The following is a 16,401-nucleotide window of genomic DNA, read 5'->3' on the forward strand; positions in this document are numbered from 1 at the left end:
CCATACACCTAACGATTTTCCCGACGATATACGGCCGACTCGATTACAGTGATCGAATCTGCTGTGAAGTCACCGTGCACACCGCTGACAGAACGATCGATTTCGTCCAAAATCGATCGTTCGTCGATTCCAGTCGATCCGTCCGTGCGGAAGATAGCTGGCGGGCCGGAAGTGCGTCGATAGCAGTGTTCGAATGCCAGACGCAATACAGCGGGGGTATACATTACCTGTTCCGGCCGGCACGAGTCCCCTGGTCCCGCTGTCTTCTTTCCGCGGTGACCAGCTGCAGCTACACAGAACTTCCTGTCCAGGGGAAGTTTAAACAGTAGAACGCCCTCTACTGTTTAAACTTCCCCTGGACAGGAAGTTCAGTAGCTGCAGGAACGGTCTGGAGCCCGGAGCGGAAAAGACAGCGGGGACAAGGGGACTCGCGCCAGCCGAACAGGTAATGTATGCAGGGGGGGGGGGGGGGGGGGGGGCAGCAGCTCCACAGATTGTGATCGGTTTCAGGCTGAAATCGATTCACAATCTGTTTGCAGTAAAGGTCACCATACGATCCCTCTCTGATCAGATTAGATCAGAGAGGGATCTGTTGGTTGAATCTGATGGCAAGTCGACCAGTGTATGGCCACCTTAAGATACATACACCACAGGATTTATACCGAGACATATGGCTATGGCAGGGATTAGATTGTGAGCCCCTCCGAGGGACAGTTAAGGGACAAGACTATACTCTGCACAATATGTAAGCACTGTATAAATACATAATCCTTAAGTACTAAAATTGCTGGCTGATCGCTGGGGCATGCTGTGTTTACCGACGGGAGCTCGCGCGAGCTGCCCGTCAAATCTCGCTTCTTGCAAGAGACCACCATACGGCGTCAGAGAAATCACTCTGGTGCCTATGGGTCGCCTAGCTTCAGAAGCCAGGAATGAATATCTTCGCAAAATGGTTGTAAGGGCCATGCACCACTGCCACATTTTTTACTCCAGGTCAGAGACTAGCTAAAGGTGGCCATACACTTATAGATTTGCAGCAGATTCCATCATACGAGATTTCTGTCAGATGCCTGTCAAGTCAAATCTGAAAGGAATCTGTGTGCCACACACTAGGAACAGATTTACAATAGATTTCAGAATTACATCTATTGGAAATCAATCTAAGTGCATTATTGGACCATTAGATCCAATGCAACTCTATGGCCATCGATCCGCTACCAGCAGCAGATCGACTTAGATTAGATCTACTATCCTGTCAGATAGATCAAATCCATATTGATGAAATCCAGCTCAAGTTCTAGTTTTCACAATGGGGAGGATCGTACATGGCAATCATGCACAGTCCCTGTCCTCCCCATAGTGAGCAACGGAGCAAGCGGGAGGCTGCTAGATCGCTGGAACCCAGCATGGTAATGTATCTAGTGGGCAATTGGGGGGGGGGGGGGGGGGGATTGCGGCCAATCGGGGGTGCCGCCAGACAATACTAGCTAGCGTAGTGCTAGCTAGTAATCTAATGGACACAAACAAATAGATTAATTCCAGCAGGTCCCGATCGGCAGCAATACCTCTGCAGCGGCATGCCCAACAGTGTCCGACAGCAAAACCTCTGCAGCTGCTAACAGTGCAGAATCCCTATTCTGGCAAGTGTGTTTAAGATCTATTATTAAAACAAAAACTTTTATTAAGGACTGCTTTTACTATCTTTTACACTGCTTGGGGAGTCAGAAATTAAGGCTTACTTTTTTTTTTAACCACTGTATCAAAATGTTTTTAACATAGGAATTTTTCACACAGACTATTGTGAATCCTCCCTTGACTATATACATTGTAAAGTGCTGCAGACACCATTCAAAATACTATACATATTAGAATTATAGTGGATCCGAGATAAACTTACTGATTGCATAATTGTGTTCCTTTCATATAGTTTATAGGGCATTCCTCAAGCCAAATACTTTGTTTTGTTTTAATACTCTAATTTTTGTATAAACAAAACAATCCTCGCCCACAGCTTTTTCAGTGCCTTGGCACCGTAGCAAGGGGCCTTATGGGAGATCAGTCTGGGCAGGATGAGGAGGTTACCAGCCAGAGATTTCAGAGGCAGAGGGGAGAAGGGGGTGAATTTGTCACAAGCTGCAGGCAGGAGATGCTATCAGCTTGCCTGTGTGTAATGTGACAAACAGAACATGGCTGCCCTTATTGTATTACAGGAATAAATAATCATAAACTGTTGAAGCTGTTTGCAGCTTGATTTGCTGTGTAAACTATCTAAACTTTAGATAAGATATAGACAAGTTACTTGTTATAGTTCTAGTTAGTTTTTCATCTCGGATCAACTTTATACTAGCATGCCCGTTTGTGTTGGCAAAGGAAGGCAGATTGCTGCACTAATACACAGTTGAACGTTTCCCTGGCTGTATAATATGTACATTTACCCTAGAGTAAAATGCACTACAATTGACTAGGTAGCTGCCACTTAGTGTATTTTTAATCCAGTTGTTTTGACCTCTACTGACAGGTTTTATGCTGGGCATACACGGTAAGTTTATGCGCCAGTATCGAGCCAGGGGCTCGATGCCGGCGCGTCACCGCTCATCCACACATGGATCAATTCCCGAGTGGGGAATCTATCCAGCGGGTCATCGCACCTGTCGTATATTATCAATCGAGCCATCAGCGGCTCGATTGATAAGTAAACAAACTTACCGTGTATGCCCAGCATAAGACTAGGTTTTTTTGTTTTGTTTTGTTTTTTTTTTAAATCTAGAACCAGTCCTCAAGGTCCACCAACAGTGCATTTTTTTTATAGAAATCCAGAGGTAGTTGATCAGCTGTACTGTGAAGGTAATTACCCAACCTGTGAAGGCTTATGGTTTCCTGCAAAATGGACTAGTCATTCATGGGCCTACAAAACAGAGTTGGGGAATTCTGCCGTGAAATCTACACATAGAATAAAGTCACTTACTCTGGAGCAAAGGTGCATCTTACATACATGTATTATATATTTATTCAATTATTACAATTTTTGTTCATTTCCCCTTTAAGCCAGTATGGTAAAGCCTTCCTTCAGAGGTACCAACAATCTGTACCAGAATTAATTTTTTATAGTGTCTTCACAGAAAAAAAAATAGATACAGGGTAAAAACAAGTCTTGTTTATTGTATTACAAAAACACTTTTGGCAATATTTATACTTTCATTTTCATCAAATTAAAGTTTTAGGGGGGTCAGAATTTTTTTTTTTTACTTTCCAACATTCGCCTAAAGAAAAAATAAATCATCACATTATAGGGTAAATATCAAACCAAAATGTAAATCAAGTAAGAATCTGTAACTTGTGGTCTAAGCACAATGAGGGCCACATGTAAAGCAGACAAGATAAACTTCAGATTAGTATGGTCTGTTGCGCTGTTCATTCTGAAATCACCCCTGTGAAAGAGAAATACAAGAAAAATTATTAATCTGACAAAATTCATACAATTTGTAATGAGACATTTTCCCATATTCAACAGCTTGCAAACCCCATTAATTACGAATCAGAGTAAGTCCACTTCAGTAGCAATGCCATTGTGAAAGTCCGGAAGAGTAATACTGAATAAAAACCTATGTGCAAGCCAAAAGGAGGAAGAGGAGGCGATTTTCAAGAAATACCACAAGGTGGCATCATCCAATTATTGCATCAAATCTAGTTCAAGACAAAATCAGCCATAAAAAAAAAACAACCAAAAAACAGAGTATGACTTTTTTCCCATAGGCATCGTTGGAGTCAGTTTTTCTGCATCCAATCTGCGTGTAGTGGAAACAGGCCCTTAGGCCAGTAATAATATCAATCTTCGTTTACAGCCATTCAGTTGAAAAACCGTTGCGCAAAAATCAGCATGCAACAGACATGAACAGAAAGCATTTAGATATAAATCAAGAACATACCAACTCTTATCCTTACAGCACTTGCTTTATAACCTTTGAGGCAATTTACATTTCTGCCACATGAGGAACAGTGAGAGAATGAGACACCAAAATGGGATGCTTGATACCACCAAGATGTTCTCACAACTAACTTCTGACTTTAATCAGACCGACTGAAAAGTTAAAATTTAGGCATGTTTGATCATTTTTTTTTTTTTAATGGAAACTGCCTTAACCTGCTGGGCGTTCTGACGGCCACGGGAGGGTTTTTTTGGCCCTGTTTTTTTTTTTTTTTTTAGCATGTAGCTACATGATTGGCTGCTCCCTGTGGCATCCCTCCAGCGTCTCCGATCGCCACCGGCGTGAAGTCCCATCCGGAAATCACGTCCTGGACGGGATTTCCTTTAGGGCTTCCCCCGTCCCATGGCGACGACGATGAGTGCGTCATAGGGACTCCCGATCCACCCCTCAGCGCTGCCTGGCACTGATTGCCAGGCTGCGCAGGCGTCCGGGGGCCTCTTTCGCGTTGGGGTAGCGGCAGATCGGCGGCGATCGAGTTAAACACGCAGCGTTTGAAAAAAAAAATAATTATTCAAATCGGCCCAGCAGGGCCTGAGCGGTGACCTCCGGCGGTCTCTGGACGAGCTCAGCTCGTCCAGAACGCTAGGGAGGTTAAAGGGAACCTGAAGACAACATAGGTCTTGTGCCCGCACGTAGCTGGATGATCCGCTGATCCCCCACGGCGGGACAAACCAGAGGATCGTACCAGGATGGCGCGGGCATGGCCCGTCTGCAGGAGGCTGGCAGAAAGTAAAACTTTTTTTGTAGGTATCTTTAGGTTACTTAAGACCACCTCCAGAAAAAAACCAAAAACTGAATGGGAATACATATATGTAGTCTAGACACTGTGTACAGTTAGATGAACATATAAAGTTTACATTTGGTACTTTATATTGGATAGAACAGACTCATATCTGTATGGAGCAGGGCTGTGGAGTCGGAAAGGGAGGCGCGGCGAAAAATGGGCGTGGCCATGATATTGTATGGGCGGAGCTAACATAATGATGTAACAGCGAGGCATAAGAAAGCAGTGTTTACGCCATGATGTGGTGAAACGAGGATTGGCATCATGGGTGTGCAGAAACTGTATGATGCTATTTATACCCGCCGTAACCCCAAAGCAGCAAATATAGCCAACTATGACCATTAAGGCTCATTCACACTATTTGCTGCACTGTCAGTTTTGACGCAACGCACATAATGTAAGATTCATATGGTAACATGAAAGTCAATAGACTTCCATGTTACCATTCACACTACAGGTGTGCGTTCCCATGCGTTACATTGTAACGCATCTGGGGAACATTTTAACGCACAACGCAATACGTTTCCCCGATGGGTACAGCTGCCGATGTCCACACTTTAGCGCACCACAACGTGCATTCTGTGCGATCACTGTGCGTTGGCAGCGCATGCATGAAATTGCATTCGTGCATACGTCTGTAGTGTGAATAAGCCGTAAATAATGAATGCAGCAAGTTACCCCCAGACACCAGAAAATAAACGCAATATGTGCAACATTTCAGCAGAAAATAATGCAATGTGGCCAGGCTGCGGCAGGCGTCCGGGGGGCCTCTTTCGCGTTGGGTAGCGCAGATCGGCGGCGATCGAGTTAAACACGCAGCGTTTGAAAAAAAAATAATTATTCAAATCGGCCCAGCAGGGCCTGAGCGGTGACCTCCGGCGTCTCTGGACGAGCTCAGCTCGTCCAGAACGCTAGGGAGGTTAAAGGGAACCTGAAGACAACATAGGTCTTGTGCCCGCACGTAGCTGGATGATCCGCTGATCCCCCCACGGCGGGACAAACCAGAGGATCGTACCAGGATGGCGCGGGCATGGCCCGTCTGCAGGAGGCTGGCAGAAAGTAAAACTTTTTTGTAGGTATCTTTAGGTTGACTTAAGACCACCTCCAGAAAAAAAACCAAAAACTGAATGGGAATACATATATGTAGTCTAGACACTGTGTACAGTTAGATGAACATATAAAGTTTACATTTGGTACTTTATATTGGATAGAACAGACTCATATCTGTATGGAGCAGGGCTGTGGAGTCGGAAAGGGAGGCGCGGCGAAAAATGGGCGTGGCCATGATATTGTATGGGCGGAGCTAACATAATGATGTAACAGCGAGGCATAAGAAAGCAGTGTTTACGCCATGATGTGGTGAAACGAGGATTGGCATCATGGGTGTGCAGAAACTGTATGATGCTATTTATACCCGCCGTAACCCCAAAGCAGCAAATATAGCCAACTATGACCATTAAGGGCTCATTCACACTATTTGCTGCACTGTCAGTTTTGACGCAACGCACATAATGTAAGATTCATATGGTAACATGAAAGTCAATAGACTTCCATGTTACCATTCACACTACAGGTGTGCGTTCCCATGCGTTACATTGTAACGCATCTGGGAACATTTTAACGCACAACGCATACGTTTCCCCGATGGGTACAGCTGCCGATGTCCACACTTTAGCGCACCACAACGTGCATTCTGTGCGATCACTGTGCGTTGGCAGCGCATGCATGAAATTGCATTCGTGCATACGTTCTGTAGTGTGAATACGCCGTAAATAATGAATGCAGCAAGTTACCCCAGACACCAGAAAATAAACGCAATATGTGCAACATTTCAGCAGAAAATAATGCAATGTGGGCCACATTGCACCAGAAAACAAACGCAGTGGGCAGCATTTCACCAGAAAACAAACAGCGGGCAGCATTTCACTAGAAAACAAACAGGGGGCCACATTTCACCAGCAAACAAACGCAGTGGGCCACATTTCACCATGAAACAAACGCAGAGGGTAGCATTTCACCAGCAAACAAACGCAGTGGGCCACATTTCACCAGAAACAAACGCAGCGGGCAGCATTTCACCAGAAAACAAACGCAGTGGGCCACATTTCACCAGAAAACAAACGCAGCGGGCAGCATTTCACCAGAAAACCAACACAGTGGGCAGCATGTCACAGGACATAAACAAAATGTGGCAAAACATTTTACCAGAAAATAACACAGTGGGCCGCATTTTACCTGAAAAAAAAAAAAAAGTAATGTACTCACCTGACAGAAGTCTTCTCTCTCGGCTGGGCTCTGTCGCGCATCTCCCCCGGACGTTCCTCCTGCAGTCTCCCGCGCTGCCGCTGACAGGCAGAGTGCAGGGCTACGGGAAGATGGCGCCCGAAGCCCTGTACTGGAGACACAAATAGTCTCCAGTACAAGGCTTCGGCAGCCATCTTGCCGTAGCCCTGGTCTGCCTCCCGGGAGACTGCAGGATATGAACTGGTGCGGCGGCGTCTAGTAGACGCTGCGGCCAGTTCATAAGCAGGCGGTGGCGTGCCAGCAGATTAGGCTACGCGTGCCGGGCCCGGCACGCGTGCCATAGGTTCGCCACCGCTGGTATATATGATGTGTACACAGGAATGTCATATATACTAAAGAACATCTATGCTGTAAGAATAAAGCCTGATGTGTAGCTGTGTCACTCATAGAGATGGTCAATGAGGATGGAAATAATTCTGTTTTGATGCTGATTTATGCAAATGTTTGCACTCTTTGCTCATGAAATCAAATAATTTGACATGTTAAAATTTGGTTGGTGACTACTAATTAAAGGGTACCTGAGACGGATGAAAAGAAAAGTTTTATCCATACCTGGGGCTTCTTCCAACCCCCTTCAGACTAATCAGTTCCTCGCTGTCCTCCGCCACCTGGATCTTTCTGCTATGAGTCCTGGTAATTCAGGCCAGTCAGCGCTGTCCTGCCACGTGCTGCTCCTACAGCCAGGAACATTCTGCACCTGCGCAATAGTGCTGCGCAGGTGCAGTACGCTCCTGGCGGTGGAGTGTGTGCATACAAACTAAGCAAGACTGGCTCAAGTACCTGGACTCATAGCAGAAGATCCAGGTGGCGGAGGACAGCGAGGGACCTGATTAGCCTGAGGAGGCTAGAGAAGCCCCAGGTATGTATAAAACTTTTATTTCATCTGTCTCAGATTACTTTGTTACACAGTAGTACTATACTCTACATATGCACTCCACACAGAGCTGCAGAGAATCCACTGAGAATGTTGGTGCACATTGAACACAGAGGTGTTGTCTATCGCCCATAAACCTGGTTCAGATTGTGCATGAAGAATGTGTAATAGAGGTAGAATCGCCTCATTTTCCTGAAGAGTACCTGCACATCAGGGCCTGATAGAGGTTCTTTGCTCCGGTCTGTACCTTTTACAAGTACTCTCTTACCAAGGACTAGCTTTAGTCTATGACTAAAGGGAATAAATTATGGCATATGTATGTCTACATATCCTCACTTCAGTTGTCTTTTAAAATTCCTAAGCGTTGGCAGTTAGGTGAATTTTATGTTACATACTTTCAATCAACAAGATGTAATATGCAAATTAGAGGAGTCTGAGTCGAGGAGTCGGAGGAATCCTAAACTGAGGAGTCTGAGTCGGTGGATTTTTGCACCGACTCCACAGCCCTGGTATGGATGGAGCACTTCCTTATTAATCCTGAAGCTGAAAGCAATGTGCCCACCTCTTCAGCCTGTTAATTCCCCTGCCCCTCCCTCTGTTGTCTGCCTGGATCAAAATTACTTCTCTTTTCACAAACTGTAGCACAGGCAAGAGACAGGAAAACTGCAGCAGCCTCTCTTAAGGGGCCCATAAACCTAACGATTTTCCCGCCGATATACAGCCGTTTCGATCGCAGTGATCGAAACGGCTGTGAAATCGCCGCGCACACCGCTGACATAACGATCGAGTTCCACCCGAAATCGACCGTTCCCGTCGACCCATCCGTGCGAAAGATTTTTCTCGGCCGCCGGTGGGTCGGGAGTGCGTCATTCGAATGCCCGACGACCGACGCAATACAGCGGTAATACATTACCTGCTCCCCTGGTCTTCTCCTCCTCTTCGGGCTCCAGAGCTACACAGAACTTACTGTCCCGGCAGGACGTTTAAACATTAGAGCGCCCTCCACAGTTTAAACTTCCCCTGGACAGGAAGTTCAGTAGCCAGAGCGGAGAAGAAGACAGCAGGGACTCGCGCCGGCCGGAGCAGGTAATGTATGCGGGGGAGGGGGGGGGGGGGCGCAGCCAGAAAACGATTCACAATATGTTTGTCTGTTTTCAGTAAAGGCAGCCATACGATCCCTCTCTGATCAGACTCGATCAGAGAGGGATCTATCTGTTGGTCGAATCTGATGGCAAATCGACCAGTGTATGGCCACCTTTATGTCTGTCTGCTATAATTCTTATTTCAGGTGTCTGTCTTCCTAGATTAGATCACATGGACATTAGGGGTGGAGTTATGACATCAATCCCCCAGCATCCTTTGCACCTATGATCTGGAAAGAAAAAAATGCCAGGGCCTAATTTCACACTGGGGGTGGAATTTCAAGACTATGTGTGAACTACAGACCCTGGGAGTGAAAATTTAAAAAAAAAAATAAAAAAAAAATAAAAAAACTTCATGTGTGAATCTTGGCAATTTTAACCTCTTGCCGACCGCGTCACGCCGAGGGGCGTGGCCGCGGCGGCAGCCCCAGGACCGCCTAACGCTGATTGGCATAAAGTCCTGGGGCTCTGTTTTGCAGGATCTCCTGCTCGGGACACTGTTAGGCGGCGTGATCGCCGTCTGTTGTGGTGGCTGGATGGTGTAATGGTTAAGGGCTCTGCCTCTGACGCAGGAGAACAGGGTTCGAATCTCGGCTCTGCCTGTTCAGTAAGCCAGCACCTATTCAGTAGGAGACCTTTGGCAAGTCTCCCTAACACTGCTACTGCCTATAGAGCGCACCCTAGTGGCTGCTGCTCTGGCGCTTTGTGTCCGCCGGGAGAAAAGCGCGATATAAATGTTATTTGTCTTGTCTGGTGCAGCACTGCGATCAGCAGCAGCGCTGCACTGGGGACAGCCGTGTGACACGGCTGTCCCCCTGGGGGACAAGAGTGCTATCGGCTCTCATAGGCAGAAGCCTATGACAGCCGATCACCAAAATTGGCTGGCTGTGGGGAGGGAGGGTATTTAAAGAAACAGGGTTTTATAACAACAACAAAAAAAAAAAACACAAAACATGGGGGGGGGGGGGGGGGGGAGCGATCAGACCCCACCAACAGAGAGCTCTGTTGGTGGGGAGAAATGGGGGGGGGGAGAAATCACTTGTGTGCTGTGTTGTGCGGCCCTGCGGCTTGGCCTTAAAGCTGCAGTGGCCAATTTTACTAAAATTGGCCTGGTCACTAGGGGGGGTTTAAGCAGTGCAGTCCTCAAGAGGTGCTAAAAAATAAATATTAGATTACAAAAAGCATACAAAGCTGATCAGGATTAAAGAGAAACTCCGACCAAGAATTTTTATCCCAATCAGTAGCAGATACCCTGTAGCGGATAACGGTTACATGATAAATCTATTCCTTTTCACAAACAGACCATCAGGGGGCGCAGTATGACTGATATTGTGATGAAACCCCTCCCACAAGAAACTCTTGAGTACATACTCCTGGCAGTTTCCGGTCTGTGAACCTTGCTGCATTGTGGGAAATAGCTGTTTACAGCCGTTTCCAACTACCAAAAAAAACGTGCAGCAGCTACATCACCTGCCAACAATAAATGTCACCATGTAATAAATGTCAGAATGTAAATCAGAGATTTAAAAGATTTTACAATGGGCAAACACATAATTATTGTAAAAATGAAGCACTTTTTTTTAATACATAATTTTCACTGGAGTTCCTCTTTGAAATCGTGTCACAGTATGATAACATGTTTAACTTGTTGATTGTGATTTGAATTTGACCTCTCTCCTGTGTCACATGACTGCCAAGGCAGATAAGCTCATTTGAAAGTACAGGATGTTAAGAGGTCTGCTTCCATGAATCAGGAAGTAGAAACAGTGCAGATATATTTTAGGATTTGTTTCAGCTGTAATAGACTTTTTTTGTTTAACAGTTATTCTGCCGTTGCGTATCTTTTAGAGCAGAGAGGAAACTGAGTTCAGGTCCACTTTAAGGACTAGTTTCCATTAGGGGCGGTTTGCAGTGTTTCCCAGCATGCAAATTCGAACGGTGAATCGCAGCCTATTGAAATCAATAGGCTGCTTCCGAATTCAAAATGTGGAAAGAAAAAGTAGTGCCAGCTGCGCACGGGAAAAATGCAGCTGGCACTACAGGGATTCGGATGCTTATTCACATCAGCACAAGTAGTGGTATTCATAAGGGAAATTGGGCTTTTGGGCTCATTCACACTTATGTGCGGTGCTGTCAGTAATGATGCACAACGCATGTAACATAAATGTCCATAGACTCTCATGTTACCATTTACACTATAGTGGGAGTTCCCGTGTGTTGCGTTGTAACGTGGCGGGAACATCCGAGCATACAACACATGAATTTTCCCATCGGGGTCAATCCGATCTGCCCATGTACCCAATATAGTGTGTTGTGACACGCATGTCAGTGAGTCGCTACACATGCACAAAAATTGCATTTGTGCACGTGTTGTCCAGGTTGAATGAGCCCCAAGTCCTTGAGCCAAAGCAAGGTCCAAAGAACCAACTACTGAAGAAACATTCTGAACAGTGTGATTAGCTTAAAAATGAATACAGAAAATCAATGAGGACAAAATTCTATAAAGACTGACAGCTTTACAGAAAACTCAAGTTCAGAAAATTCTTACCTGCCACCCATTTTTCCTCCATAACCACCTCTGTCACCGCCTCTTCCCCGACCCCTGAATCCTCCTCTATCACCGCCATAGCCACCTCTTCCACGATCTGTATAGAATCATAAAAATTATAAAAGCAGAACTTCAGGTTTGCCGGTTAACTTATTCAGCTATTTATAAAAAAATACTACAGTGCTTAGAAACAATCTGCAGATAAAATCTATTCTTGAAAACAATATATGATGGCCCTCCAATGATTCACTGCTAGGGTGTCTTTCTCAAGCATTTTATCATGGATGAACCCTCCAAAGATCTTAGAATCTTGAGAAGCTCTGCCATTAAAATTACATATTAGCATGCTGAGAAGGGATATATTTTGCGTTCGAAAGCACAGACCTTCAACAAGTGGTTTTACAGTGAGGACAGGCCTGGAATGGTCCTTCGCAGGCTTCCTTCCATTGAGATAAGTACCCACTTTTTTCCCCTACAGGTTTCCTTCATTTGTTATGACATACAGAAAAGGCTAAGATTAATGTCTAATTACAAACCTCCTCCTCCACCCTGTCGGGAATCTTCTGGTCTGGGTTCACCACACTGGTTACACGAGTCTCTCCTTGCAAAGTTATTATTGCCACAGGAACTGAAAATGACCAAGAAAGTGTGAACATATTTCTTATGATTAAATGAAAACAAAAAAGGTCCAGCGATAAAGGATTTACAAGCAAGAGACTTACGGATTTGGACACGTCCAATCACCACCCTGAGATCCACCACTGCCGCCTCTGAAAGAGCCACGGCCACCACCAAAACCACCACCACCGCCGCCACCACCACCACCACCACCTCCTCTATGACCTAAAAATAAAAACCAATTACATTGTGATTAGTTTAAAAGCAAACAAAAATACCCCCCCCCCCCCCCAAAAAAAAAAAAAAAAACCATTGAACAAAGATAGGCATAAAGTTATTTTTTTTCTCGGAGGATTTTCCCCTAAAAACAACAACAACAAAAACAGAGCAATTGTCACCTGCCAGCGCTCCTTCCATTCATTTCCCTATAACTATTACAACGAAAGAATCTATAACTTGTTTTTTTTTTTTGCCAATTAGGCTTTCTTTGGGGGTACTTTTTGCTAAGAATTTTTTTTTTAATAAAAGTGTTTTAACAGGAAAAAGAAAAAAAATTTAAAACATTCATTCAGTTATTGCAACGTTTAAAATGTTTCCCTAGTTCAATGTAAGGCACCAGTATTTTATTTGGAAATAAAGGTGCATTTTTTCAGTTTTGCGGCCATACCCAATTACAAGCCCATAATTTATTAAGCAATAGTAATATACCATCTTTACATACATATTAAAGAAGTTCAGTCCATTTTTTTTTTAATGGTTTGTAAATTCTACTTTTTAAAAAAAACAAATTGGTAACTATTGGGGAGTGTGGGAGGTCAGGGGTTAATAAGTTAAAAATTTTATTCAAGAAGAAGAAAAAAAAAAAACGTAGATGTAATTTTAGTATTTGACCACAAGATGTGCTCACTGCTCCCTTGTGTGTAGTATTACTACCGGAAGCAATGCGTTGGCAGTTTTTGTGAATGACAGCACCGTCATTCACACAGGGACTTAGATCAATGAATGGGAACAGTGTTCCCTTTCACTGATCTAGCGGCTAATGATCGGCGGCAGTAACGAGCGAGGAGGGGGGAGGCGCAGGAACGTGCGGCGGGGAGGGACGTAGTAGCTACACTCCTGCAAGCAGTTATAGGGAAGTGGTTAAGTTACTTTTTTTTTGCTGATCTTAAAATGCTTAAGCAGTGGACTCTGGAGTCCGCACAAAGAGCGAGAACCTTTTCTCAAGAAACAGAAAACGTTACCAATGTGTGCGCAAGGTTGGAGCTGTGGCAGATAGGGTTAAGTTATCGGTACCTATGCCCCACTGCGCTGCATGCTGTGCTCCATATTCCTGACACTTCCTCTAACAGCTGGAACTTCCATTGTGAAGAAAGAAGTAATGTGAAGATGGAGGCAGCAGCAAGTGGCATGGATACAGATAACTTGGCTCTCTATCGCGACCCCCTCCTGGCATACACGGTACAGTTTTGTTTCTGTCTAAACTATTCTCACTCATCCCTAGACAGCACACCAACATGACTACAAATTCTAAATCAGTGATGAATCTAGAAATACAGTATCATAACCAATTAAGTAGCAGTCAAAAGAGACAGCAAAATTCCTCCTATAATATTTCTCAGATGTATTTTAAACACTCAAAAAGGAGGACTAAAATTGAATGGGAGCAAAAACCATGAAGTATTTGATAATCATCAATATAACAATTTTTTCATGCAACCTGCCAACGGTAAATATGGAGAACAACAAATCAGAGAATTGGCTCTTGGGTGCATGAAAAAGTCGATAATTTTATTAGTTAATACCAAAAAATCCTAACACCAAATCTAATACAAAAAACTACACTATGATAAAAATACATGTAACGCTGCTCCGCCAACATTGGTCACTAGGACTCGCAATCTTTATACTAGTTGTGGGGCTGCAGTCCCCTGAAACTACTACTTGTCACTAGATGTATGGCTGGTTTAGAAAGCATGCGTGAGAGTCTCATAAAGCAATATATCATCCTAGGCAATGATGTAAAAATACATAAATTCACCCATTTCCAGGGGCAAAGGTACCATAGCTGAAAAAAGCCTTGGGAAATCTAGATATATATGTCGGAGTAGTTCTGCTGTAAATGTCCACAAATCTTCACCCCCCACTCGCAGGGGTGGATGGAAAATCAAAAAAAGAGCTGATGAATGAACCAAGCAAGCTGTCATCAAAAGGTTATGGGACAAATCATGCTGTTAGTTGAAAGTAATGTAGAAAGCTCCAAACATGCGACAGATTATAGGCATGCAGCGTAATTTGGTTGTTAAGCATCCATGACATGAATGAAATGATGAAGCACAAGCAGGATTAGATGCCAGCAGAAGTTCAATGTCATATGTCCATCAATAAGGGACACCCGACAGCAACAAAGGCATAAATGCAGCAACAGCAATGCTTGAACAGTTCTCTATCAAAGGTGCAATTTGTATAAACCAGCAATATTCCAGCATTCCAAAGGTGGGTCCAGCCATGGATGGGTGATCACACATGCATATTTGTATAGTTACCAGTCCATCTAATTGTTGACCAAAGTCAGAGAGCGTTGGTAAATGAAGAGTCCCGAGTGGCCAGATGGCGGAGCTAACTCGCTGAAGGACAGCCTGACATGTTTCGCCGTTTACTAACGGCTTTTTCAAAGGCAAAGCAGCGGAGAGCGTGTTACTAAGACGCCATAACGGCGTTCTTATGAACGTCGTACCCATCCCCGCCCTCAGTCATGCCCCCCGCACCTCACACGTGAGCGGCCCGCGCATAGACGCGGATACGCCTGGACGCACGTCATTGGAGCGCAACTGCGCTCCATCTTTGCAAGGCCAGCAGGAACTCTGTCCGGCGTATGCCCCATGTGACATGCCATCCAGCTGAGAGAGCGGGGGGCGGAAGAGAGGCGGGGAAAGCCGACCATACATAATCAAAATACACAAATACAGATCCATAAACATCCAACACTTTACATAGAAAGGCAGCGAATCTAGGTTTTAATCAACAAGTGATCGAGCCATAGCTGCCAAATATTAATTTATAATAAATATACATATATATACCACGCAGAATGCATGAACAACCGCAATTGTTAAAGAGACTCCGTAACAAAAATTGCATCCTGTTTTTTATCATCCTACAAGTTCCAAAAGCTATTCTAATGTGTTCTGGCTTACTGCAACACTTTCTGCTATCACAGTCCCTGTAATAAATCAATGTATCTTTCCCCTGTCAGACTTGTCGGCCAGTGTCTGGAAGGCTGCCAAGTTCTTCAGTGTTGTGGTTCTGCTATGAACTCCCCCTTTCAGGCCCCTCTCTGCACACTGCCTGTGTGATATTTAGATTAGTGCAGCTTCTCTCTGCTCTCGTATCTTTTACAAGCTGGATAAAGTGTCCTCTGAGCTGGCTGGGCTTTCACATACTGAGGAAATTCAGACAAGGGCAAAGCTGTTTGCAGGAAGAAAAGAGCAGCCTGAAACTTCAGTGCATGAGAGCAGAAGAGGGAAAGAAACACACAAATGATCTCTTGAGGTTCAAAAGGAAGGGTGTATACAGCCTGCTTGTGTATGGATGTATTTTCTATGTGTGGACATACTGAACATCAACCTACTTCCTGTTTTGGTGGCCATTTTGTTTGTTTATAAACAAACTTTTTAAAACTGTTTTTAACCACTTTTAATGCGGCGAGGAGCGGCGAAATTGTGTCAGAGGGTAATAGGAGATGTCCCCTAACGCACTGGTATGTTTACTTTTGTGCGATTTTAACAATACAGATTCTCTTTAAGCAAAGAGGACATATGTCAAGGATGTGTCCTGTACATTAAATGGGCAGTATAAAAGCAGCAGCGGGACAAGAGCAAGGAGATAAATCAACCATGCAACAGGCAGGGAGGGGAACGTGCAGATGTTATTGCACTGCACAACAGGGGATCAAGCAGAGGACAACAACCAAAGGGATTAGCTCACCCACAGGCCTATTCCGGGAGAAAGACCCGGTAGTTAATACTATCATTAAGTCCCTTCCCCTCGGTGGCCCTAAGATTAAAGATCCACCGAGATTCCAGTTGGAGTAAAGCTTTATCTATATTCCCCCCTCTAGGATGCCGATTTACAGCATCAAGCCCTAT

General features: G+C 44.6%; 1 protein-coding gene across 3 annotated transcripts in view; it reads right to left on the minus strand.

The window, feature by feature from the left end:
- Window positions 1–3,139: 3,139 nt before the first annotated feature.
- The window catches only part of TAF15 (TATA-box binding protein associated factor 15), a 78,700-nt gene continuing 65,438 nt past the window's right edge, over window positions 3,140–16,401 (minus strand). For 2 of the 3 annotated variants that reach the window (XM_068268662.1, XM_068268660.1), the window contains 4 exons: window positions 12,361–12,481; window positions 12,175–12,266; window positions 11,639–11,735; window positions 3,140–3,428 (listed from right to left, as the gene is read on the minus strand). In XM_068268662.1, coding sequence (XP_068124763.1) covers window positions 3,299–3,428; window positions 11,639–11,735; window positions 12,175–12,266; window positions 12,361–12,481 — 440 coding nt within the window. In that variant the 3' untranslated portion in view covers window positions 3,140–3,298. Of the gene's footprint in view, window positions 3,429–11,634; window positions 11,736–12,174; window positions 12,267–12,360; window positions 12,482–16,401 lie in introns of those variants that run through there. The other variant, XM_068268661.1, reaches the window with a different exon arrangement.

The sequence above is a fragment of the Hyperolius riggenbachi genome, chromosome 2 (assembly GCF_040937935.1).
Source record: "Hyperolius riggenbachi isolate aHypRig1 chromosome 2, aHypRig1.pri, whole genome shotgun sequence".
Classification (NCBI taxonomy): Eukaryota; Metazoa; Chordata; class Amphibia; order Anura; family Hyperoliidae; genus Hyperolius; species Hyperolius riggenbachi.